The sequence below is a fragment of the Choristoneura fumiferana genome, chromosome 13 (assembly GCF_025370935.1).
Source record: "Choristoneura fumiferana chromosome 13, NRCan_CFum_1, whole genome shotgun sequence".
Taxonomy (NCBI): domain Eukaryota; kingdom Metazoa; phylum Arthropoda; class Insecta; order Lepidoptera; family Tortricidae; genus Choristoneura; species Choristoneura fumiferana.
In genome coordinates, this window is record NC_133484.1 from 5,507,366 (window position 1) to 5,533,814 (window position 26,449).

The 26,449-nt window shown below is 37.4% G+C and overlaps 1 protein-coding gene across 1 annotated transcript; it reads right to left on the bottom strand.

Moving 5' to 3' along the window:
- Nucleotides 1-967: 967 nt before the first annotated feature.
- On the bottom strand, nt 968-20,453 carry LOC141433955 (uncharacterized). Its single transcript, XM_074096120.1, has 14 exons — nt 20,256-20,453; nt 20,118-20,175; nt 19,826-19,967; nt 17,729-17,969; nt 16,675-16,839; nt 10,503-10,648; nt 9,855-10,069; nt 9,438-9,517; nt 8,761-8,984; nt 5,818-6,037; nt 4,607-4,730; nt 3,933-4,077; nt 2,763-2,899; nt 968-1,205 (listed from the first exon to the last, which is right to left on the bottom strand). The coding sequence occupies exons 1-14, from the start codon at nt 20,379-20,381 to the stop codon at nt 1,090-1,092; spliced, it is 2,139 nt and encodes a 712-aa protein (XP_073952221.1). The 5' UTR covers nt 20,382-20,453; the 3' UTR covers nt 968-1,089.
- Nucleotides 20,454-26,449: the final 5,996 nt, after the last annotated feature.

A 26,449-nucleotide genomic window follows, 5' to 3' on the forward strand; every position in this document is an offset into this window, starting at 1 on the left:
ATACAATATAAATTTAAAATCATTTACAATTTATTTCATTTTGAAATCATATCCAATCATGGATCTATAAAAATATCTTTTGCATGTGGAGAAAACAGTTTTAGATTTGAAATGTGAGCGAAGTAAGAGAAACCTACAGGGCTGGACTTACAGTACCTAGAGGTTTGAAAAATATACAGGTAGATTTCTTTTTTCGTCACAGGGGCCTCGTCTATGGAATTCGGCTCTGGAAGTCTACAAGTTCCGCCCTGGTTCGTTTTTTTTAAATTTCAAATTCGTTTAGGGCCTAACCGGTGGTTCGCGGACCACTGGTGGTCCCTGGAAGAACTCGAAGTGGTCCGCGAAGCCATCAACAACGAATTGGCAAAACGACGCGCCAGTAAAGTAGCGGTTTACTTTTACCGTATATTACCTTCAAACAGTTGGTAGTCCACGGCAAGACAAAAATTTTGTCAAATGGCCCCTCCTAACTAAAAGGTTAAGAACCGCTGGTTTAGGCCAACATTACAACTATGTTCTTACTCCGGAAACTTCAAAGAAACTTCATTATTGTATCGCTTACCGATATCGACCAAGACCTCGAACCGTAACACCCAATTAAAGTCTCAATCGATACCTCAATACAATGTACGTTTACACGGAGATCAAAGTGAGTCCAGTTTTATTCTCCTGTTTGTTTATGGTCTCGATTCGTTACGCTGAAATGTATTTAACTTACTGGTTTTGTTGTTTAAAGAATTTATTTAAGGAATGTGTGTATTATGGTGTTAAATCGGTTAGTCGTCCCGTTGTTGTTTATTGAGATGCGTGCGTCATATATATTTGAGGTTGAGAAATTTTATAATTAAAACTGACGCATAAACGTGGGACCGGATTTTGAACCAAATCGCCAACTTTTACTAACTTATTGAAGAATCTCCTTAGAATAGAATAAATTTCCATCAAAGATAAATCAAAACACACGAAAGATACGTAAACATATTTATTGTAATGTTAAAGCTAGTTTACAGATAAACATACCTACTTAATAGTCATTCGATCTATACAACTTACCGATAAGGCACATGATTCGATACACAGAAAGTTACTTTAAAATGGCAGCCTGTTTTTCACCTTATTAGAGATATAAGTGTATTTAGTACTGTGATATTTTAGTTCTTCCATCCCAATGGTTGTTACTTCGCCGACTTCTTCGGTTGGTGGTTCTGAAAGTATTGAGAACTCTTTAAATTTTTAGTTTATATCATTAGTGGGCCGTGGTGGCCTAGTGGTTTGACCTATCGCCTCTCTAGCAGAGGGTCGTGGGTTCGAACCCCGGCTCGCACCTCTGAGTTTTTCGAAATTCATGTGCGGAATTACATTTGAAATTTACCACGAGCTTTGCGGTGAAGGAAAACATCGTGAGGAAACCTGCACAAACCTGCGAAGCGATTTAATGGTGCGTGCGTAGCTCCCAATCCGCACTGGGCCCGCGTGGGAACTATGGCCCAAGCCCTCTTGTTCTGAGAGGAGGCCTGTGCCCAGCAGTGGGACGTATATAGGCTGGGGTGATGATGATGATGATGATCATTACTGGGAATCTGAGGGAAGAGGCCTTTACCGGAGCGGGACACAGAATACAAGTGGGAATAACATAGCAATGGCTAAATAAAAAAAACATTGGTTTGATCAAGGGTTCTCAAAAGGCGAGCAGTGGTGCCCTGGGGCGCTGTGATAAGTGGGGTTCACGTGAGGCTCTTCATAGCCCGGAAACTAATGCAATCAGGTGAAAATCGACTTGTTACGCAGCCACGCCATGGCTATGTACCCTATTTCAACTAGCTGGGCTTCCTAGCTGCAAGAGTGGCGTGACGAAATAGCGAAGCCTGTAAGAGTGCACCGCAAACTGAAAAAGCTTGGGACCCCTGAATTAGACAGTTATACCACAAACAAGTGGTGGATGAAATGAATCTAGTTGGCTGTGATGATGATGATGTAGTTATTAGTTCTAGAGACCAAACCATTGTATGCATAAGTAACAATGTTCGATAAATAAATAAATAACACGGGAGATATGACTCCAATTTTGACCTAATCCCAAAGTAAGCAAATCCGTTTTTAGAGCAGTTTAGCATTATATCTGATCCGAATCCATGAAAACACGGTCTGGTAGTCATAGAACTATTTGTACAGTTAAATCGGATGATGGAATCTTATCTAGCACATAAAACTACCGTAGAAATAGTTATAAGACTACAGTTACTCTGGACCGTATTTTCACGAATTCGTATCGGACGTATTTTTTTTTATTCGACTGGATGGAATACGAGCAAGTGGGCCTCCTGATGGTAAGAGATCACCACCGCCCATAAACATCTGCAACACCAGGAGTATTGCAGATGCGTTGCCAACCTAGAGGCCTAAGATGGGATACCTCAAGTGCCAGTCATTTCACCGGCTCTCTTACTCTCCACGCCGAAACACAACAGTGCAAGCACTGCTGCTTCACGGCAGGATTAGCGAGCAAGATGGTGGTAGAAATCCGGGCGGACGTTGCACAAGGTCCTACCACCTGCAAAACGTAGTGCAAAACCGCTTTTATGGGTACCAAACAACCTTACCCTACCCTAACCTTACCTTACCTTAGGTACTAAGCAACGGACCAACATACTTCAATAGATAAACATAGATAACAATTGTGCGTGTTATTTCCAGCGTTAACGCCAAAAGCTGTCCTCATTATATTAAACGACCGCCCCGTTTATTTAACTGATTCCTCTTACCCAAATTTTGCCACACGGCAGGCGGGAACACTGGCAGTTGAGTAAAAGCGTACACTAGTTTTGAATCCCTCTTGACGCCCATTTCTGCAGCTTTCTCTTTTCTTTGTAATACCATGCGATACCAAAACGCAGGTTTTCTGTAAAAAAAGACATAAAAAGGCAATTATATTTTCACGTACTTACTATGTTTTATGTAAATCTAATTTACAGAAAGGGTAAACAGCACAAACAGAGACGCCATTAACCCGACCACAGACATTTAATGATGTGAAAACCTAGAACCTATTGCAAAATAATTAATCTGTTCAGTAAATCGATTAATTTATTAATTGAATAGACAAAGTATGTCTGTTTATTTTATTATTTACAATACTTGATTTAATCCCAAAAACTGTTTATTCAATTATAAAAGCAGTAGCTATTTTTTTAAAATTTTAAGGTAAATAAATAATAATCGCTTATTCAATCGAGTATTAATCGATTTTTAAAATGCCAAACTTCCACCATCTCTACGCTAGTCTATGCTACTACAGTTTAATTCAAGAAATAATGAACGAACGAAAATTAAATATTGAAGTGAAGTGAATTTTGGGTGAAAAAAGTGATTAGACGTCTAGTTAAAAGACACGAATTATAGATAAATGTGTTATTGATTCGATCCAGTGGGTGTTTATACAAGAATTTTGATGAAATCAGTTTGTTTACACTTTCCATAAATTGGATTGGCATATCGTACGAGTATATCACGACACAAGTATACAGTTTTTTACGATATCTAGATCGTAATTTTTCATTTCTTCAGTCTATCAGTAATTGCAGTAATAACGCTAGTAGTTTGGTCGAAATAACGGCAGCTCATTTTAAGGTAATAATTACAATCTACATCCCGTATAAAATATGTCTAATATAATTAACGGTGAAACATTTAAAACTGTAAATATATAATATTTAAATGTTATCATGATAGGTCTTTGCAAAAGCGCTGGAGCTAGCGCTACCGCAATATAATGACACTTAAAATCTTACGTACGGAATAAACGTTTTATTTAAGCCCGATTCACATTGGCAAGAAAACTTGTAATACATTGTACATAAACAAACTCAGGAATATCCCTTGAAAAACGTCTAGAGCAGGGATTATAAGAACGTTCATAAACACTGTCCACTTACTTCAGATGTTCCTGCACAACATTGTTAGCAATGGGCATCGAAGTCCTCTGAACCGGATCGCTGATGAGTTGGCCTACGGTTTTCACTGGGGAGCGCTCGGACACGTAATACTCCAACAAGCGAGCTGCTATTGGCTTTAGATTTGCTGTGAAATAAAAGATGCTTCGATGTAAGCTATTCATATGTTATGTCACACTTGGAACTTGAACATTTTCTCTTCATAACACGGGATAGTTTCCTTATATGGTAACAAAGTCGAAAACTTGATAAAACTATAGGCCGCTTGTCCACGTCCGCTGTTTTTATTGAACAACGTATTGTAAGGCTCATAATGAACGTGTACATGTACCGGACACATCCGGCAACCAAATAACGCCGGACACATCGCTGTCTCCCCTTGACGTGACGGACACCGGGTCGGCGTAAAAAAAGCGATCATCCATGCCAGTGTATTGGCGTAATAGACGCTACCGAACGTATCGTCCATTTTTTTGTAAATCAGACACGCTGTAACATGCAACAAATCTAAAATCTATCCGGTAAAAAAAATACATGAACACAAGGATAGTGTTTATCGGTCCGTTGTCCGGTGGAAACAACGGACGTATACAAGCAGCCTAACAACTCAAAGATCAACTTATATTTTCTCCACGTCCCAATCATAAATAACTTACTGAAATCCGCCCGCAAGCAAGTCTCCGCGCGGTACAAGTGTTCGAGGCACACGTGCACTTGAGCAAATTTCATCAACAGGTTTTTCCACGGGCTTATGTCGATTTCATCAGTAATCAGCGGTATCTGAAAAATTGTATTTTTATTTAATAACTAGCTTTTGCCCGCGGCTCCGCCCGCATGGTATTCGGTTATCGCGCGCTGCTCCCTCGGGAACTGTGCATTTTCCGGGATAAAAAATAGCCTATGTCACTCTCGGGCCCATAAACTATCTCTATGCCAAAAATCACGTCGATCCGTCGCTCCGTTACGGACAAACACACAAACCCACTTTCGCATTTGTAATATTAGTATGGATGACACGTTTTATGCTCTCTGTGCTTTATAATGACTTTCTTTCTTTACATTCTCATTATATTTACACAGGTGTGTGGCACCATTTTGAAATTCAGCTTGCTAGATTAGAACTCAATTAGTATAAATATAGAGATACATTTGAAGTATAAATAAAAGATAACAAAATATTAGATATTAGAAACTCTAGGCCCATGGGGTCCAGGCGTGAGACTCGTAAGAGATTTCGTCGCGCTTTGTAAACCCTACTGGCGACCAGGCAGGCAGCTATTGAGTTTACGTTTGATCTTGGCCATTCAACGCAGGTACCTACGCTGCCTATCTCTTGGGAAAGACCGACATTATGAAAGATATTTTTTGATTTTGAATATACATTTGTTGTCCAATTATATCACTTAACTAAAGTATGCTATAATATTAACATAAGTAAATTGCAATAAAATATTGCAAATATATATTTTTTTATTCCACTGGATGGCAAACGAGCAAGTAGGTCTCCTGATGATAAGAGATCACCACCGCCTATAGACACCTGCAACACCAGGGGGATTGCAGATGCGTTGCCCACCTAGAGGCCTAAGATGGGATACCTCAAGTGCCAGTAATTTCACCGGCTGTCTTACTCTCCACGCCGAAACACAACAGTGCAAGCACTGCTGTTTCACGCAGATTAATAAGCAGGAATAAAATATGAAATATGTTAATATCTTAATTTTGTTAACTTAAACGATACATAATCGTCAAAAGGTGTCGTGGTCTTATTAAAAATTAAATAGACAATAGGTACATCACATTGCTCTAACGCCAAGCCTCATGTCATTTACCTATTTTAGTATAAACACCTCAAAAACGCCCTTACCTCATTGGCATCTCTCTTGTCACTAACAAGTCCATGTTTCTTCAGCGAAGCGAAGTCATCGACGGTCAGTTCATTAGGGTCGTCCTCGTAGAAAGACTCGCAGTCCAACCGGATGGAATGGTCCCCCGAAGAAAGACTCTCGAAGGGGTTGAGAGAGTACTCGCCGCCCATCGTCATATCTTGGATTGTTTGGTTTATTTGCTCGATTGATTCATGGGTCCTGAGATGGAGTATTTTTAAATAATATAGGTAGTTTAGTTTGAAAGACTAAGGCCGCGGCACATGAAAATCGCTCGACGCTCGTTTCCAGTGTCAAATCTGGTCACGTGACATACCCTATAGCGATAAAGCTGCAAAAGTTGAGCGTTATCAGTGGAAAAAAAACCTCTTCAATTTCAGCAAAAATACTGTTATTTATTTTTCATTCACTCCAATTTCTTTTATTTGTACCACTGCCACGAGTACTACTAAATGAGATTAGAGTTTGGCTAATGAAAGATGAACCCAGCTGTTATTTGAGTGGCAAAATTATTCAAATGTCATGGGCAAACAGAACAAAGAGTATAACAAGAGTATAAGAAAACAGACACTTGAGCTTGTACTATTATTTATTCTGTGACTTGTTGACTTGTAGAGTTTTTTGGAAATTTACTGCTAAAACATGGCTGAAACAATCAAAAGTGATGTGCAACAGATTATTTTTACCATGATAAGGAAATTCAAACAAAAACAAGCAGAGAGGGAAGCCTTGTTCAAATAGAAAAAAAAAGAGTGTTCAGATGCGGTGACCGAATTTGTAGGAAATTAGGCAGGCATGGCAAAATATTATGATACTAATATCCCTTTCAGAACTGGTCAATACAATTGTGGTTCCTAAGATTCACTTTTTCTCGAAAATATTCGTATTAACCTTTCTATGTTCAACATATAAGCATAAGCATAAAGAAGCATAAAGTAGGCACGATTCTTATGCCTAATCGTCACTTTTGTACGGCAGAGCTTCTGTACTTGTACTATTACTTATTCTATGGTAATACCTACCTGGTGATACCACCTGCAAATTTTTTGAATTTGCCGCAGTTTTGCAGGTTCATCTTTCATTAGCCAGACTCTAAGAAATCAGCTTCCAAGGCCAAGAATATTCTTGCAAGAAGCCATCTTGTCGCTGCTGCTCGACGCGGCGACTTGACGAAACTTTTTTGAGTCGCGGGAAATTCAAAATCACCTTCAAAATGGGGTCACGTGACCAGATTTATTGCTGCAATCGAGCGACGAGCGACTGCATGGCGGCCGCGCCTTAAAGAACGCGCTTTAATGGTAACTGCCTAACAGCTCCATCATCAGACCATTGTATGGAAACTGCTTTTGGTCAAAGTACACCCTAGGATTTCAACAACCCCAATATTCCTAACTTCAGAGACATTGTTAAGATTAAATTGTATAGAATAGAAAAATAGAATAGAACGTTATTCGCTAATTCGCAAATTGCATAAGTACACAAAATAAAACAAGTATAAAATAAATATTAATGACAGTACCAGTCAGTCAGTTGTAAGTACCTAACTAACTAATAATATATCGAAAATACAAACTGAGACATGGATGCACAGAAAAACCAGAAAAAGAGACCAGCGCTGGGAATCGAACCCAGGTCCTCAGCAATCCGTGCTGCGTGCTATAACCCCTACACCACCGCTGGACAGGAATCTAGACACGAATTTTTCCAATGCATACATATCTCAGGTTGCTTATTTCTACTACGCTACTTATGCAGCAGCACTAGCGACATCTATGTTCCGCTCTCATCGAGAGACGTCACACTCTTTCGAAACCAACCGCTCACCCAGACAAGAGATGTCGCTACTAAGCAATCAAATAAAAAAAAATCTGGTCTCTTTTTCTGGTTTTTCTGTGCATCCATGTCTCAGTTTGTATTTTCGATATGGTTTCACGGGATACCCGTAAAAGTAACAAATTTGGAGTTGAAAATAAAAAAAAATACAAAAAGACTCCAAAAAACCAATCATAACTAATATCTTTCTTTTAACCTATGTAAAAATGTATGACTAGCTTATAAATACTTACAGGCTTCACTTCCGTGGAATTATAAAAAGCAGGCTGATGCATATGACATGTGAATTTTTCAGTGCACCTCTAACATACTTAAACTATGTCTGTCAACCCTAGCAGCAGTGATTAACTGTGCATTGTTTGTCTCACATCCAGTCACGGTACTCATGAGTAAAGAAGATTGTATTGATAATAACTTAATTCCCTAGAGAAGACCAGCGTCAGTCGTAAGCATAAAGCTGAGAGATAGCTGAGCGGTGCAAGGATGTGGAACATTGTGACTGTTTCCACCAGAGATGTGCGAGGTAGTTGAGTGATGCGAGGATGCATAGCGAGCTTTATAAATAAACGAGCGGGGTGCGGTGAGGCGGTCTTCATCGAGTACTTCGCAACACATTGCTCACACAGAATCCTTCCCTTGTTTTGTATGTACAAAAATCTCTCTCTGTTGGGATGTGTTCATTAAAGCGGCGCTGAGCAAGAATAGGTAAATGAAGGCATTTTTTTTATTGTGAGAGGGAGGCAAACAAGCAAAGGGGTCATCTGATGGGAAATGAACACTACTGCCCATGAGTACCAACTACTCAAGGAGAGTTGCCGGCCTTTTAAGAAAGTATAAGCCCTTTTTTTCAAAGCCCCGATGTCATAGTTGTCAGGAAACACTGCTGATAGAAGTTGATTCCACAATTTCACAGTACGTGGCAGGAAGTGCCAAAGGAAACACACAGTGGTAGATTTCCGTTTATCAAGATGATGTTGATGAAATTTAGACTTTCGGCGGGATTTTTATTGGTTCATGAAAAACTCATTCCACGCAACGCATCGTTGCACATCTCCCTTGGAGAAAGCCTTTGCTGCTCTCATGGTATTCACCTGTTATCACTCGTCCAGATGCCAGCAATGAAGAACGAGTGTTCCAACAGACTCATAACCCTGGTGTACTCCCACATAGTCTTCTCGGTGCCGACCTGCGCCACCAGGGACAAGGCTTGAGGCGGGCTGGATCGAAGGTTTTTGAGCACCTTTGAGGCTTGCGAGTGACCCCTGGATAGTTTGAGCACCAGTTTTGAAAGGTAGGTTTTGTTGTTAGCGTCAATCTGGAAAGTTTATGGAAACGTGGTTAATGTCAAAAATACTACTAATATTAATGCGGATGTTTGTGAGTATGTGCGTGCATGCATGTGTGTTTCTTATGTTAAAATCTGAATGGATGAGGAATTTGGTATGAAGATACCTGGTTTTCTGGAATAACAGGTAAGCTACTTTTTATAACAATATTCCCATGAGATTGGATCCCGCTAGGATCAGAGACATGAAATTTAGAGCGGGTGTTTTATATGCAACGTTAGTAAAATTGTTTTACCATTACCCCACTGTCCAAATGAGGGTTAAGTATGTTCTTTTAGAAAGTCCTCAGTTTTTTTTGTAAAATCCCGGAATTGCAATACAACTGCCAGATTTAATGATTCACGTGTCCTAATTCACGGGCAAGCAGGCCAGCACTATTTACTGTTGCCTAAAAATAATACTAAAATTATTGAAATACTTACAAATGGCCTTATTTTCCCCGTCGATATGAATTTCAGGGCCTGAATCAGTAAATTTATAAGTTCCTCAGCCGACTCACTATCTGCACATAAAGGTACATACACATTTTATGTTTTAAGATTTTCACTCATTACATAACTTAATACAACAATCGGGACTTATCGGGCTAACAAACAAGTAATAATTACCTCGATATTACTAGTTGCCTGTGTTACTTTGGTGCCACCACTAGTTGTAATCAAGTGCGGGTACAGGTAGTGCCACGCGAGTTGAAGTGAATGATTGATGAAACAGCTGAGCGGAGCGAGGCGAGGTAAATGAAGCGTTACTATTGGTTAATGAAAAACATATTCCTCGGAACACATCCTCGCACATCTCTGGTGGAAACCCTGGTGTATGAGGTTAACACAAGCTCTTACCTCTTAATATATCCCATAGCTTATAAATGAAGTCATTGCTAGAACCCTTCACATTCATCGCCGACAAGCATTCTTTCAATGTAGTAGTGTTGTCGGTGACACACACACACCCTCCTTCAGGGTAATCAGCCGTATATGCATATGCCTCTGTGTCGTTCAGGAGTTGGTTTAGCCGCTTGGAGTTGTTTGGGTGTTTTAGACTGGGGTTTGTAAATCTAGAATGATATTGAATTTGATGAAACAAATATATCATAATATTTTAAATTACATAATCATAATCTTTTGATTATTATACGGCTACGTAAGGGTATCCGTTTATTTCGCAACTAACGTTTGGCAATCTGATTCATTTCGGAAACTAAAACTGTAAATATTTCAAGATTTATTTCAGGGTCATCGTTATAACCTTTTAGGTTAGGTTAGTTTTAAAAAAATCCTGAAATATTTACAGTTTCAGAAATATTCAACAGTTGCAAAATGAAAAGTTGCGAAATGAACCCAAACAAATTGCCAAACGTTAGTTGCGAAACATTAGTGAACCCTACGGAAGGTTCCAAAGGAACCAAAGGAATTAGGGGTCTATGGGGGTGACCAAACAGTGGACGTCCTACGGCTAATATTATGATGATCATATTTTTATTATCTTACCTAATTTGAGTAGTCTCCAAATTGACAGATGAACTGCCCGCAGCGGTCATGTCAACGAGGATCTGGTTAATATTGTGTAACGCGTGGACCGACTTCCAAATAGCATTGCAGGGACTCGCCAAGTGTCCAACGATTACTTCCTGTTCCTGAAATTATAAACGAATGACATAATCAATGCGGGCAATACTACAATGGGCAATAGCTATTGCCCGTGATTTCGTCGAGTAATGGCGGGAACAATACAAATTTCATGGATAAAAATTATCTCATGTCCTTTTTAGGGTCTCAAATTATCTAAGTGTGAAGCAATTTTACTATGTGTTGAACCAAGTAATCTCTGAGCACGTACCTTCAAAAGTTGTTTATGACAACATTAAATATCCTGTATGGTACTCAAAGGCTCTGATTAAGATTGTGTCCGAAAAACTAAAATTTCATAAGAAATGGAAAATTTATGGTCGTTTGGATGACTATGATACTTTTTCTCTGCTACGTAATAGACAAAAACAGGTCCAAGAGACATGTTATCAGAATTATCTACGTTTGGCCGAATCAAAAATAAAAAACAACTGTAAATATTTTTGGCGCTTTGTAAAATCAAAAAGGGATCGTCCAGACATACCGGATTCAATGTTCATTAGGGATAAAAAAGTTTCCAATGGTGATGAAATTTGTTCTTCTTTCAATAGTTATTTTCAATCTGTCTTTGAATCGCATACTCACCTTACTTTTGATCCCCCTTCCAGCATTCCTTTAGCCAGCAGTTTAACAAATTTAAATAACGTAACTATTTCCTCCGATGTTGTATGCAACTATTTGAGAAAACTTGATGTCAGGAAGGGCGCGGGTCCAGACGGAATCCCCCCAATTTTTTGGCGCAATTGTCGTAGTCAATTATCCGAGCCCATAGCAGCACTTTACAGAAGGTCATTACAGACTGGAATTATGCCGAAATTATGGAAGCAATCATTTGTGACACCGATTTTTAAATCCGGAAATAAACATAACATTGAAGATTACAGACCTATTTCTAAACTTAATACGGTGCCCAAACTACTCGAAAAAATTATTTATGACCAGATTTCTCCTTGTTTGGGACCAAACTTGATACAAGAGCAGCATGGTTTTGTCAGTAAAAGATCCACAGAGTCAAATCTCATAGAGTTTTTAGATAGAATACATTGTGGAATGGAGGAAGGCTATCAGGTGGATGTCGTGTACACCGATTATTCGAAAGCATTCGACAAATTATCGCATAGTTTACTTTTAAGAAAACTAGAATCTGCCGGTGTGCACGGCGACCTTCTGCGCTGGATTACTTCTTATCTGCGTGACCGCTGTCAGGCTGTGGCTATTAAGGGTTACTGTTCCAGTTTTGTTCCGATCTCATCTGGTGTACCGCAGGGATCTCATCTCGGACCCTTATTTTTTAATGTTTTCATTAATGACGTGACTTCGCACTTCAAGTCGTCTTCTTGTCTGCTTTATGCTGACGATAAGAAGATTTTTAAAATTATAAAATGTGTTGAGGACTGTCACGCGTTACAGGAAGATCTTACTCGTTTGTATCAATATTGTCAAACTAATTATTTGCATTTGAATATAAAAAAATGTAATGTTATAACTTTCGGCAGGAAAAAACAAATTATTAAATTTGATTATCACTTAAATGATGAGACAGTGAATAGGGTTAATATTGTTAAGGACCTGGGTGTGTACCTGGACAGTAAATTATTATTTAATGAGCATATTGACAAAATAACAACGAGGGCTTTCCGTCTACTCGGATTTGTCTTGAGAATCGGTAGAGAGTTTAAGAAGGCTAGTACTTTACTCACGCTTTTTAACTCCCTGGTTAGACCAATTCTGGAATATGCATCAACTGTATGGAATCCATGTTATAGTATCTATATTAACTCAATAGAGAAAATTCAGTCCAAGCTCCTTAAGCACATAAATTATAAAAAACCTGGATTTGATACAAGCAAGATGGTTACGCTTGAGTGCCGGCGCGCATTAAGAGATCAGATATTTTTGTATAAAATCGTAGGAAACTACATAGACTCCCCCTATCTGTTAAGTAGATTAGGTTTTAAAGCTTCCCGTTTGAACACACGAACTTTCAATAAATTATTTCATGTTCCCCTCACGAGGAAAAAATATAAATCTAACTCTTATATTAACAGAGCCTGTAAAGCCCATAATACTAATTTCTGTCAAGTAGATGTATTTCATTTATCCTTAGTTAAGTTCAAGAGTGGCATTCTGTCCCTTTTGGATTAGTAGCATTCATTTTACAATTTTGCAGTTTCATCTTTAAATAGTTAAGTTAATTTTGTTCAATTAACTGCTGACCGTATTTGTGTTTAGCCAACAAACCTGTTTTCAGTTTTGTTTCCCGATCATTTTACTTTTACTTAAATGAATCAGTAAGTGGTGGCAGCTTTATTGGTTTATGTAAATTGTAATTTGTTTATTTTTAAGAACCATGTACCGTTTGTGCCCAAATAAACATTAAAACATTAAAACATCTCCATGCCAAATTTCAATATGCTCAAGTACTCATATTAAATGATATTGTAACGGATAAATCACGTCTTATATCGAGTATCGAGTATCGAGCTCTTCCTACGAGCAACGCGACTCGGCGGCTGCCGCTACCGCTCTGCCCGCGCGACTACCCGATGAAACTAACACCGGCGCACAACTACCCGCATTTTCATCGTCATTTTATTGCCACTGTCAAACGTAGGGTAGCACATAACACTAAAAACATCACTCTGTAAAGGCGATCACACCAACCGATGACGCAGCACGAGAATTTAATACTGTTTTCCTACTCGGGGGTACCACCAACTACAATCCCGGTTAATCCCGGCGTTACTCCTAGGAAGAAGGGCTACTAATTAGCCGAAACATGTCGAGCTAATCTCGATTTAAGACGTGAGTCATCCGTTACAATATCATTTAATATGAGCGAGTCTCACGGTAGTTTCACGTTAACCCTTAAATTGGCACTGTGCATCACCGTGTACGTTAGTAAATAAAAAATCCTATCATCAATATATATATTTTTTTAAACTTTTATGACTAAAAACTACTAAATAATTTTATGATGAATGGTTGAAAAAATATGTGACTTGGCAATAATTTAAAATTAACGTCAGTGTCAAAAATAAGTTCAACGCGGCGTCGCATTCTAGTACCTAGGGAAAGTTTTATTAAAAAATTTCAACTTTTTTCTATGCAAGTTATGCTTATTATGTTTTTGTTTTATGAGAAAAGGCTAAGTATACGAACAATTGGTTCTTTTGTGTACATTCAGCATCATAACAACGATAATCACTGTTAAATTAGAACGTACACCACGGTTACCGTCGCCAAGTTTGTGAAGAAGTACTTACATTCAACTACGGTAACCACCATGTACGTTGTCAATTACAAGGTGAATTAACTTCGGTAACCACGGTGTACATTACCAAGTTCCCTGTACATTTTTTTGATTTCAAATTAACGATTTTACGTCCCCTTGTTTATTTAAATCTTTTTAAACAGTATGCTTTTCTTTCTTTGTCTACAGTGCTTAACATAAAGTCGACCGCATAAGATTTTAGCTTTAATTCCCGTAGAAAATGCATGTTATGATTGTGGCTCTAATTCGGACGAGGAAATTAAACCGCACGCACCGCCACAATTCGATTCTGATAATAGCTCTGATGCACCTTCTCTAAACTCTTCTTTGGAACGTTTGAATTTGCTATTCTGCTTATTGGATGAGCATGAGGTTGATAAATATATATGTATGTATATCCAAAACCGATTGAATTCTGAAAGCATGCACGATGCTTCTTTCACCCATTAGAGAAAAAGTTCTGCCCTGGCCATCCACAGTTAATATGATGCTTTGCCCACATTAAACTCTATGCAATCCATAGCCACGCCATCTACACTTGAGCGCGTTTCGAACTCAACCAGAGCTCATCTTCAGAGCAACTCATATATGCCCCTTTTTTTCGCTGTTGGAAAACACGAAATTGCTTTCGACAGTTCCACACTATATTTGATTTGGATAGGTACGAGTATTTAAGTAAATGTAAACAAACTTCAGTTGCTAGATTTGTCACATTCAAGGATTTAAACATTTTACTTGTCTATCATTGTAATACTAACTAGACTAGTGTATTTCAATACAGATAGTATGTTTAGATAGTTTAATGGGGAAATTTCAATATTTAAGACACCAATTGACGGTGTTTTGTTTACATTTAGTTAAAATACCAATACCAAATATACCAAAACCAAGTATAAATGATGTTTTTTTTAAATAATTTAGGTTTTTTTTATATAAAAGTTTACTGCCTCATTGGCAGCGGTAACCAGCGTGTACACAAAATAATGTTACTTTGTTCTTATAGAATTGGCAACGTGCATGGTGATGTACATAGATTTTCTGAAAAACCAATAGGTAATGCTAGATTTTTTTTTTCATTTTTCTGTAGACCCTAAGACGGTATTAAATCAAGGTATGATACTGTATCACTTGTTTTTGTATTTTTTTACTCTTGCCAATTTAAGGGTTAAGAATTATCTCATGTCCTTTTCAGGGTTTCAAATTATCTTCATACCAAATTTCTTTACAGTCGAGTACTGTCAAGGACACTATCACGTACGAGGGTGGAACCATTTCATATTCAGTTTCGCTGTGATTTCTTTGGCAAGTGTATGGAATATCAAAGTGACATTAGTAGCACAAAGGTTCCACCCTGGTACATTGATTTAGTTTCCTTGACTGTACATTAAACGTGAAAGCGTAACAAACAAACAAACATACTCATTTTCGCATATAATATTAGTATGGATGCAATAGAGTATGTACCAGGGTGGAACCTTTGTGATATCATACAACAGCTAAAGAAATCATAGCGAAATTGACTACGAAAATGTCCCACCGTGGTACGCCATTCAGTTTCCTCAACTGTACTTCCCCGCTACATATTGTCAACCACAAATTGTTGGCAATTGAAAATGTATTCTGTGACTGCTGCTAAATCCTAATAAAATCAGATTTTTTTGATTTTTTCAGTTGTCATAGTTTTAACAAAAGCTTTGCGTAAAACGGAATGCGCTCTCAGAAAAAAGGGAATTCCATGCGCGGTGTTTACTAAACGGCGCGCGGGAAGTTACCCTAAAATATCTCATTCATCAAACAAGCTTTCGATCGCTCCATTCAGTTTCAGTTTTCATTGAACTTGTTCTTGTTATTGCTGTTGTTGTTGGAAAACTGTTTTTTTGTTTGTTTAAGTACTATAATAATGAATAACGATGACATTGATTGATTTTTAACCAACATTTTTGACAAAAAAGAGAATTGATTAAACCATTGATTTTTACGGAAAAAATAATTTGATTTAATCATGCCAACCCTGAATCTGAGCATCGAATCTCTCATATGTATGTATATCTGTTCCTATGGCAAGTGAAAAAACTTACTATGGCCAACCTTTCGCATGTATCTCTCAACATCAGTCTAAAACATGATATAACAAGTTGCCACTAACAGCCTATACTTTGAAAGTTTGTACTAAGACCAAATGATATAAAAGTGCATCGGACAAAATATATACTTACAACAGAGTATAATATCATAAATATTACTATGTATGTATGATTGTATGAAGGGAATAATGAAAGTGGACGAAGCGAAACAAGTATGTAAGGATCGTAGCAAGTGGAAAGAAGTGGTCTCTGCCTACCCCTACGGGAAAGAGGCGTGATTATATGTATGTATGTATGACATTATTGGTTTAAAGCTGCGGCCGTCTCTCAGCGGTCCTCTTCCTTACGGCCCGCGATAGTTTTGTAAATGAAGAGTCTTAATATCTGGAAACAGGTTTTTTTCATATTGCCACTATGTGGCTCTTACTTGACAAAATCTTGCCAACCGGTTTATACTATAGAGCATGGCTTCAGCTTTGACCTTGATATTGCTGGTAAGTTATTTAAAAACCTCTTCGTTATTTAGAAGACTTAATTAACAATACAAAACTAAAAACATGTTCTCCCTTGGTAGAATGTAAAGAATGGAGTGCCCTACAAACAGGAACTACAAAATATTAGTGCAGAAATAATTTTTAGTGTGAAAAAAAGTTATTCATCTTCTTGGAATACGTACAAAATGAACTTTGCAGCTGATGAATGGTGTAATAAGTGTGTTTGCAGACCATTCGCACCGCAGTTCAGTGGCGCCTCCGTGCGGCGCATTCAGCAACTCGTCTGTGTTCCGCGAACTGTACGACAAACCCGATAGCGAGTACTTACAGTCCACCAACACATCCACCTGGAAAACATTAAATAAAAGCTTTCAATTAACAATTTGCTTGCATGCACTAAAAATTTAAAACAAGACTGCAGAGCTGGTGTAAATGTTGTAAAACTGGAAAAAGTTCCAAAGAGATGCAAGCTAAATAAGATTGATTTTTATCAGACTTTTTTATTACAAAAAAATGTTCTCGGTAGTTTGCTAATGTCGTTCGGAAATCGAAATAAAAGATGGGTTTTATCATTTATTTTAATCTTCCGGATAATGAAAACAGCCAATGAGTCCCAAGACATAATTAACATTCTTCTAATTTCAAACTATCCTACATGCCAAATTTTGAAGCAGTAGCATCAGATAGACAAAGCTATGTTCGCATGTATAATATTGTACAATGTGTATTTATTTGTTACCCTTTTACGCTTAAAGTACTCAACTGATCATGATAAAATTTTGTAAGGAGATTGAGTCCCTGACAAGAATATAGGATAGTTTATACCCCGAAACATTGTACCTATAGTTCCCGCAGGCGCGCGATAAACGAATTCTTATTAGACGAAATCACAGGTACCAACTAGTCATCATCCCAGCCTATATACTCCCACTGCTGGGCACAGGCCTCCTCTCAGAACAAGAGGGCTTGGGCCATAGTTCCCACGCGAGCCCAGTGCGGATTGGGAACTTCGCACGCACCATTGAATCGCTTCGCTGGTTTGTGCAGGTTTCCTCACGATGTTTTCTTCACCGCAAAGCTCGTGGTAAATTTCAAATGTAATTCCGCACATGAATTTCGAAAAACTCAGAGGTGCGAGCCTGGGTTCGAACCCACGACCCTCTGCTTGAGAGGGGATAGGTCAAACCATTAGGCCACCATGGCTTACCAACTAGTAATAGAATTTAAATATCTTACCAAGTCGGCACTCAGGCTCTCCTGTTTTGCATACTTTTCCACTAACTCTTCTACATCAACTTCTTCCAAACACATTGCCCCATCGTATGTCACAATTCCTCTACTGAAGAACTCCTCATTTGATTGGATGGTGAGCAGCAAGGGAGCACCCTCGGAGGAAGGGTTGCAGAGGATCCACATCGGGATGCTATCTTGAGGGGGTAGTTTTGCAATAGACATGTTGTAGAAGTTAGCAATTTCTCTGGAAATAGGAATAAAAGAGCTATCAAGAGTTGTTGTATCTGGCTATACATATTTTTATTAAATTTTTTTTAAATATTATTATTTTTATTTTCATTAGCAGAATGTTTGCTTAGTGAAATGTAACCACAATTAGTGTTATCTCTTATGAAATCTGTCATCAGCTGTTCTAGCCATAATCATATGGTATGGAGATTTTAATTTTATTTTTAATTTCAGCATAATAAAATGCCATGCCTAAGCATAATAAAATGTTAAGTATCTCATGGGTGAAGCTTAATCAGATGGACATTACACACTGGCAGTTAAAATAGTATAGACAATTCCATTATGTGACAGACAATTAGGAAATTTGGTTTTACAACGGAATGTATTCCAATCAGTTGTTTTGTAATTAACTGCCTTTCAATAATGTCTGTCCTAATTAAAAATTTCATAACTTATTGCAACTGATATGGAGACAGAGTATTTTTCATTATTTTATAGAACTGTAAGGCTATTAAGTAGGCACAGATTTAGTGTTAGTTTATGTATCTTTAAGTTAAAAGGTCACAACTGTAAACCATCACTGCGGCTTACTGTGGTAAATGTAGCCCTTATCGTGCTTTCCGGTATTTATAGGTGGACCATCAGCCAAATTGTGTACCACCCTAAAGTTGATAATCGTTGCATGTCATAAATAATGCCAATAGACGTGTCTGTCAACTTGAAAGTTCGATTTAGCGACATATTCATTGATAGGAACTGTTTATTGATACTTATTTGGGTGATGTACATAACCTGATATTGTTATTGTTAATGATAGTATAGACCTGCTACTGTCTTAATTACCTTTAAGAGTGTTTATACCTGCTGAGCTGGCAATGTTGCATTTTTGTTAGTTTTGCTCAATTATTCCATAAAAATTGAATGAAAATTAAAAATGTTGTCCTATAGAACTGTTCTTAATATATAAGTTAATGTGTCTACTGCAATAATTATGTGTGATAGACTTTTATTTTCCTTAAAAACCGTTCATAAACATTTGTTCGTTTTTAAAGAATATAAAAGTCTATCATGAATAATTATTGGAGTAGACACATTAATATATTATGAACAGTTCTATCAGACCACATTTTTAATATTCATTAAATTTTTATGGAATAATTGAGAAAAACTAACAAAAATGCAACATTGCCAGCTAAGCAGGTATAAACACTCTTAAATTATTATGTATTTTCATTACACATTTGAGCTACCTACATGAGGATAGTTTTTTTTTTTTATGGTTGGGTGACAGTCTTTACCAGCCTGGATAATACCAACCCTGTTTTTCGTAAACACACCCATAGTAACTAGCTCATGCCACTTTCTATGGGCGTGTACAAAGTGTGTTCACAAAAAACAGGGTCAGTATTTTTAGTGTAAGTATTAATTGGGCTGGGAAAGAGTGTCACCCTAATGGTTCATAATGTGACAAATATTGCAAATAATATTTTCTTTCTTTCAAAGTAATAATCAAATTAAGTCAAATGCATTAGTTCTACAGCACTGCAACCCTCAGATAGGAACATTCTGACTATGGCTAGCATATCGTTTTTATTTGTATAGGTAATATTCTTCAATGCATACTATACAAGCCAAGCAAAGGCAAGCATAGCTACCACATCTTGCTCGCTACGTAGTGGCGTGGAGAGTAAGACAGCTGGTGAATTACTACGCGTATCCATCTTAGACCTCGAGGTTACGCGTCTGCAATATGGGTTGCAATGTATCTCTTACCATCAGGAGACACTTGCTCGTTCCATAGTCAATTAAAAATACAAAAAAAATACTAATAATAGTAACTACCTATAATAATTTAAAATATGTACCAACCTAGCTTTTTCAATACTGATTGGGACATGACTAGCTTCCTCCTTGTTCCAAAGTTGTGCTTCCTCAGATATTAGAGTATCATCCAGTATGGTGTGCAAACTCAAGTCCAGTTTCAGCGGTGAGCCAGTAAGGTCTAATTCTTCTGAAAACATACATGTATACTCGAGTATAAGTCCCAATATAAGTCGGAAACTTAAACGAAACATTGAAACTACGCAATATAAAAATGTACAACAAAATCTTGTGTTTTCATTTACTTGAACAGACGAGACGAGAGTAAGAAAATAATAACCTTCAACATTCTTGTTCACTTTTCCAGCAGATTCCGCAGATGTAGAGGTTTGTTTGATCTGTAATATAAAAAAACGTGAACTTTGAATTTTAGTACACATTTTACACGTAAAACGTAAAATATTCGCGAAGCATTTACCTTTAAGTACACCATAACAACATCTTCGATCTTTTTTGTAAACATTTCAACGTAGCTCGGACATTTTTGTTTCTCTATAGAATATTTAGGATAAAGATCTAGTACTGGCTGTAGAATATTACTCATATTGTTTAAATTAATTTACTTCTTATTCAACTAACAAAACAATAACGACAAATTAATTTTGAATATCGAACCCGCAATTTATTTTTAAAAACGTCATTGACTGACAGTGAGTGACAGCTAGTTGGATGCTAGTATTTTAGCAGTCTGTTTGAGGTTTTCCTTTAAACGTGGAAACATCATACAAATTATTTAACACATCATTTAATTTACTTCATAGTAAATTTTTTTTATTTCAAACATTATACTTTACATGAATTTAGTTAGCCTTTTATGTAACTAATGAAAATTTCGTTTTTGAACTCGAAAGTAAATGTATATTAGTTCCGGTAAAAGTAGCTAGATGGCAGTGTCAATCACTATTTAAATTGGACGATTGTTTTGGGAAAATACTTTGGGAATAGCTGTGGCACTTTTTCACATTATTCGAGGTGTAATAATAGTAGATTGTACAACAAGAGCATAAAACGAGCTTTTTTAGCCGAGGCTTTCATATAGCCACCCGAGCCGGTACGCGAGGGTGGATAGACATGTCGAGGGAAAATGGGTTTAAAGCTGCTTTTCACTTCGATGGCGAAGAAATTAAATATCAATAGTGGAAACAATTGTTTACTTACTCATGTACCTTTTATTGTTCATGCATTTACAATATAATTATATTTTTTTAGTTTTATTTTGATTGATTTGATTGATTTTTAGTTTTTTTACGTAAATTAAAAATTATCAATAAAAAAAATTAGAAACTTTTTGTTTGTGGCTGTTTACACCTGATTGCCTTGGTCTTAGACGTAGATTTTACTTTATGCACTAGAGCATAAAAAGTAATTTTATGTCGCCTAGATCCAGCATAAACACCAACTTTACGAGCACGAGAAGTGAAAAAAAAAATGTTTTTTTAAGGATTTTTTTGTTTCTAAGTACTTTAGTCCTGGACACATATCTAAGTAACATTTACTTAATATCCCACAACAGCGTGTTAAGTTTGTTTATGAAATAAATGAGTAGGTAAGTACCAAAGGTACTCGTATTACCCACCTAGTATAATACAGATTTTAACTTACCTATTTCGAAAATTATCGTGACCTTACGTTACGATAATGACATTGAATTTCACACAGTCCGTTTATTTTTGATGTTCAAAGTTCAAACAGAAACTTAACATTGATTAGTAAAATGACCTTCTCTTGGCTTTGATCAATTATTATCCTTCAACTTCCAGAATAATGTGACATGTTTGAACAATACCCATCGCGACATGTTCCGGAAAAGTTTGACGTGTGTCTGACAAATAAACTTGTTAGTTTCTGGGCGTATGAGCGAAGTTATAATTAAATTCCCAGTTTTCGGCCACGTCGAATTGGATTTAAATTTATTTATGATGCTGTATTATTAACGTAGTTTTGAAATAGATAACTAACGTATGAAAAAATAGGGCAAATTTTAATTTAGGTAGTAAGTAGAATTTACTTAAGAAGGGTTCCGTGGCACGCACAGGACTGATCAAAAATAATTACTTGTGTCTCTTGTAGGGACAGTCGTGTAAAAATATGAATTTATTCAAAGTTTAAAAAAAAAACAGGAACTACAGAATCTTATTCCGACGCAATAAGGCCCTAATTAGTGACACATATTTGAGTGGTTCGAAAAAATATTACGCACTCGACCACGGGACACGGAGGTACGGACGGAGGTGGTTGAGGTACGGAGACGCTTTTTAGGTTGAGTGGAGACCAAAAAGTTGAACTACGATAATTTGTGCCACAAAAATTAGCCATGTAAATTATAGTAGGTACTTGGGCGACCGAGCTTTGCTCAGGCTAAAACTTGATAATAAGCGTTTTCTCAAAGATAAGGTAGATCGATTTGACATCCCCGAAAACCGCCACATACCTAATTTCATCGAAATCGTTGGAGCCGTTTCCGTGATTCTGATTATATATAAGTATAAGAATTGCTCGTTTAAAGGTATTAGATACTTACCTAATTCATATTCGTGTCACCTACGATAAAGTTGACTTATGTTACCCACAATTTCAAGTGCGAGTACGAATTTATTGAATAAGTCCTGTTTCTCACCCATAATCAAAAATAAAGCGAATAGTCTCCTCATGTGTGTACCTAATGTCTAATGGGTGAAAGCCATAAATTAAAAATGAATAAAATAAAAATTAGAAGTTAGGTAGGTACCTACTACCTACATATAGATTATACAAACTTGCAAAATAAAAATAAATATTTAAAGAATCAAGGGAAAATCGGTAACCGTGCGGAACATAACACCAACAAATTGACGTCAAAGTGTACGGATTTAATATAATTTCGACCTTGTTTTTTGTGTAGATGTATTCCCTTGCATTTAACGTAAACACTTTCGCTACATTAGGATTTTACTTCGTTAACAAACACCCACGATCATTAGGGTCTCTCAGAGATCACATAAAAATCTGACGCGTTTCCAATCAACTTAAAAGGAACCCACGTAGCTAGTACAGAAGACCGAGGGGTTTTTTCCAACACATTCACGACCACGTTACCGCAAACCCGCAAAAGACACAAACTATATAAGTAGGTAAGAAGGATCGTCCAGATGGACTTTGTTGACTGTAATAAATTTCATAGGAAAACTGATGATGATAATGTGTACAGCCAGCAGCAGAAGTAGATGAGCGGTCGTGGTGCTTAAAATGATCTAAAATATCTTTTTCACTTTTTGCTCTAAAGTAGGTCAATATAGCCTTAAGAGGCGGGAGTACTTTAAGTCCGTAGGGAGTAAAAGTAGTTATTTTTTTAATTCGAGTGACTTAGATAAACTCAAACTACCAGTACTTGCTTAGTTTTTGGCATTAAGATTGTGTGTGGACGGACCATTTTCATGACGAAAATGATGTTACGTTCTTGTCTATGTGGTCTTAGTTCTATGCTTTTTCCGCATAGAAGGTGGCGCCAATCTATTTATTCCAGTTTGTTTGTATAAGGACCATTTCGCCGATGCGATTTGTTATATCTATGTCTAGTTGGAAAAAATACTTACTACGAAAACTTTGAAATTGTTGTAGAGTAGTAAATTTTTTTTCTCGCAATCAAAGTGAAAAGTAGAGTTTTCACCTCGAGACTAAAAGTCAATGTAAACCCTCGGATAAATAGACATCTTCGCTAAAGCTTGGGTGGCTAACCACCTCGGGTATATATTGGCTTATTTTAGTCCCTTGATAAAAATATACTATTATTACATTGGCAGTAGAGTCGTTGTAAGTAGTTGTAATTGATCGACCGCAGCACTTTGACTTTTTCCTCATCACCCATATATACGTCCACTGCTGGTACAGGCCTCCTCTCAGAACGCTGGCATAGTTCCACGCGCGGTTCAGTGCGGATTGGGAACTTCGACCCACCATTGAATTGCTTCGCAGTTTTTTTCTCTGTTCATTGCGTGTTATCTCGTAACCTACTAGGCGTTGATTGTTTCGATCACGCAATGAAAGAAGAAAAAGTCACGATTTTCATGTTAGGCTTATAACCGTCACCCTGAACGACGCAGTACGTAAGAGTAAGTACTATCACAGAATAAGTAATAGTACAAGTACAGAAAATTCTCTCTTTTGATGTTGACGAAAGCCGCCATTTTATATATGCCTACGTAATTTTTATTAGCAAAAACACCGCGCACCACCGCGTGTTATAACCGCTACAGCGCACGTGCTGGTCAACCGCAGTGGTGTAGCGGTATAGCACGCGGTATGGAATACCGAGGACCTGGGTTCGATTCCAATGCTGGTCCTATTTTTTCTGGTTTTTCTGTGCATCTATATTTCAGTTTGTATTTTCAATTTAGGTTTTACGGGATGACCGTAAAATTAAAAATTGGGAATTGAAATAAAAAATACAAAAAGATTCCAAAAAACCAATCTTAAGTACCATCAAGTTGGGGTCTACCACCCTAAAGGGTTTGTTCCCGCCGAGTCACACCCTTAACTGTCACACTGTGACTCGTTGGGAATATTTTACCCAAAAAACAATCCCTACCAGTCACAATTATGATTTGCGCGAGCGAGCGAAGCGAGCAAGCAAGACGGTTCGGAGCAGAAGCGACTCGGATAGGTTAGGTTTAGAAGGCTAATATTATTTGGCTGATGGTACAGCGGGCTTTACGAAGTTATGGTAACCACTGCGTCGTGCCCTCAGCCGTACCCGTGCGGTGAATGTCTCGGCCGCGCAATGAATAGAGAATTCGCTTGCCGCTGCCATCCCTGATGCTCGCTCGAGTCTAGCTCACAATCCGGCAAGTACCCGCTTTACGAGGTAATTTTGCCTGGACAACGTGAAACCACAATATATCACTAATGTTTGAGTGACAAGATTTAAACGTCAGCGGGCGCCCCCACTTGCTCTTTCACGGACATAAAGCTTCTCACCTATTTTTATCTTTTCAATGCTGTTAAATAAACGTTAAAAGCCTTCATTTTGTTTTGGAGGTTAAATAGCACCCTAGTTGGTTCGCCGGGTATTTTTTGCTTCAATTTGTGCAGAGAATCTGAATAGTAATAAAAAGAGAATAACAAAGTACCTACCTGTTCTCCTGTCGCTCAGCGTCCTATAAATATATAAAGGACTTATTGTAATGTGACATTGAACTCTTTCATATGTCAAGTGACATAAGTTTCATGATCATAAAACAAAAATTTGACTTGGGCGGTAGGAGGCATATACCTAAATGCACATTAGGGTATATTTATGTTAAAAATATTATTTTTTATTAATTGAGTTAAGTGTAATCCGCTTAGTACGACTTCGCATTTAACAAGCAACCGTTTTTAGCGCCCTAAGTATAGGCATATTGTTTGGTTTTAATATGAGCCACCCGGAAAGTACGTTCGTTCGTATAGTACGGCGTCCGGTTATTACGACGTAATATCACCGGTCCCATGGCCGCCGTTATAACCGGATACTATCTTAAAATTGTTGAGGACTCTATAAGCTAGGCGCATGCATTTAAGCCCAGTGGAAAAAAAGGAGATCCTCTCATTCGGTCATGGTCTTCAAATTCACAGAATACTAAGGGATACTACGTCAATTCAATTCAAATTACGGTTCATTTATATAAAATCATTTGATTAGTATAATGACTAATGATGACAAAGGTGACCTTTCGAGTGTCACTTTGAAAATGTGAGGGTTTTTTAACCCAACAGACAGCGCAAAATCGTTAGTGTAGGCAGAAGCTATTAACTACAAGTAACAGCGGCATGACTATACAAAAATAGTGAAATACGTTTAAAAAGTGCTTTCAAATCCCTGATAGTTACACTACAATGGCTTATTGAATTGGCTTCTGCCTACTCGATTCGCACCAAGTTCGGAATAAAATTCCTCTACAAACAACCGTTTTCCAACTTAGGTGTACAGAGCTGGCTTCTAACCTCGGGATTTTAACCTTGGCAGCGTCAAAAGCAGCAATGTATTCATGGAGCATAGAATTTGCCGTAATGTTTTTTTCGTTTGGTACGCAGGGGGTTCTACGCTCCATTTATTTGACGTAACGTTAACTATGACTAACTAATAAAGATTAACACTTAGCGGATACGCGTATTGTCTGAGGGTAAATGTTTAGAATAACTCGTGAATTGTTGTATCGATAGATGATGACACATTTAATATGTTTTTCTCAAAAATAATCGTAAAAGTCTACATTATTCCTAACATATCAGAAGGCTAAGTGTATATTATGGTTAGCGAGAAAAAAAAAGTTAAAAATTGCAGGTGCGCTAGCTCGACAATAATTTATTTATTGTCGAGTCTCAAACTTTTTTATAAACTGAAACGGCTATGGAAATGTTGGCACAAGTCGTATACAGCCAACTCAAATGGCTGCTATCAGTTATTTTGTTGTAGTACTCTCCAGACTTTTTATTGGAACTGAAACAGCGTGTGGTGGTTTCGGTGGAAAAATATACTCCTGTTTATTAATAAAAAAGGCGGGAAAGCATGTAAATTTTAATTGGAATAAAATTAAATGTCATTAATATATTATTTTATTGAAGAAAAGGTATTATATGAGTCTCGGCTGCTTCGTA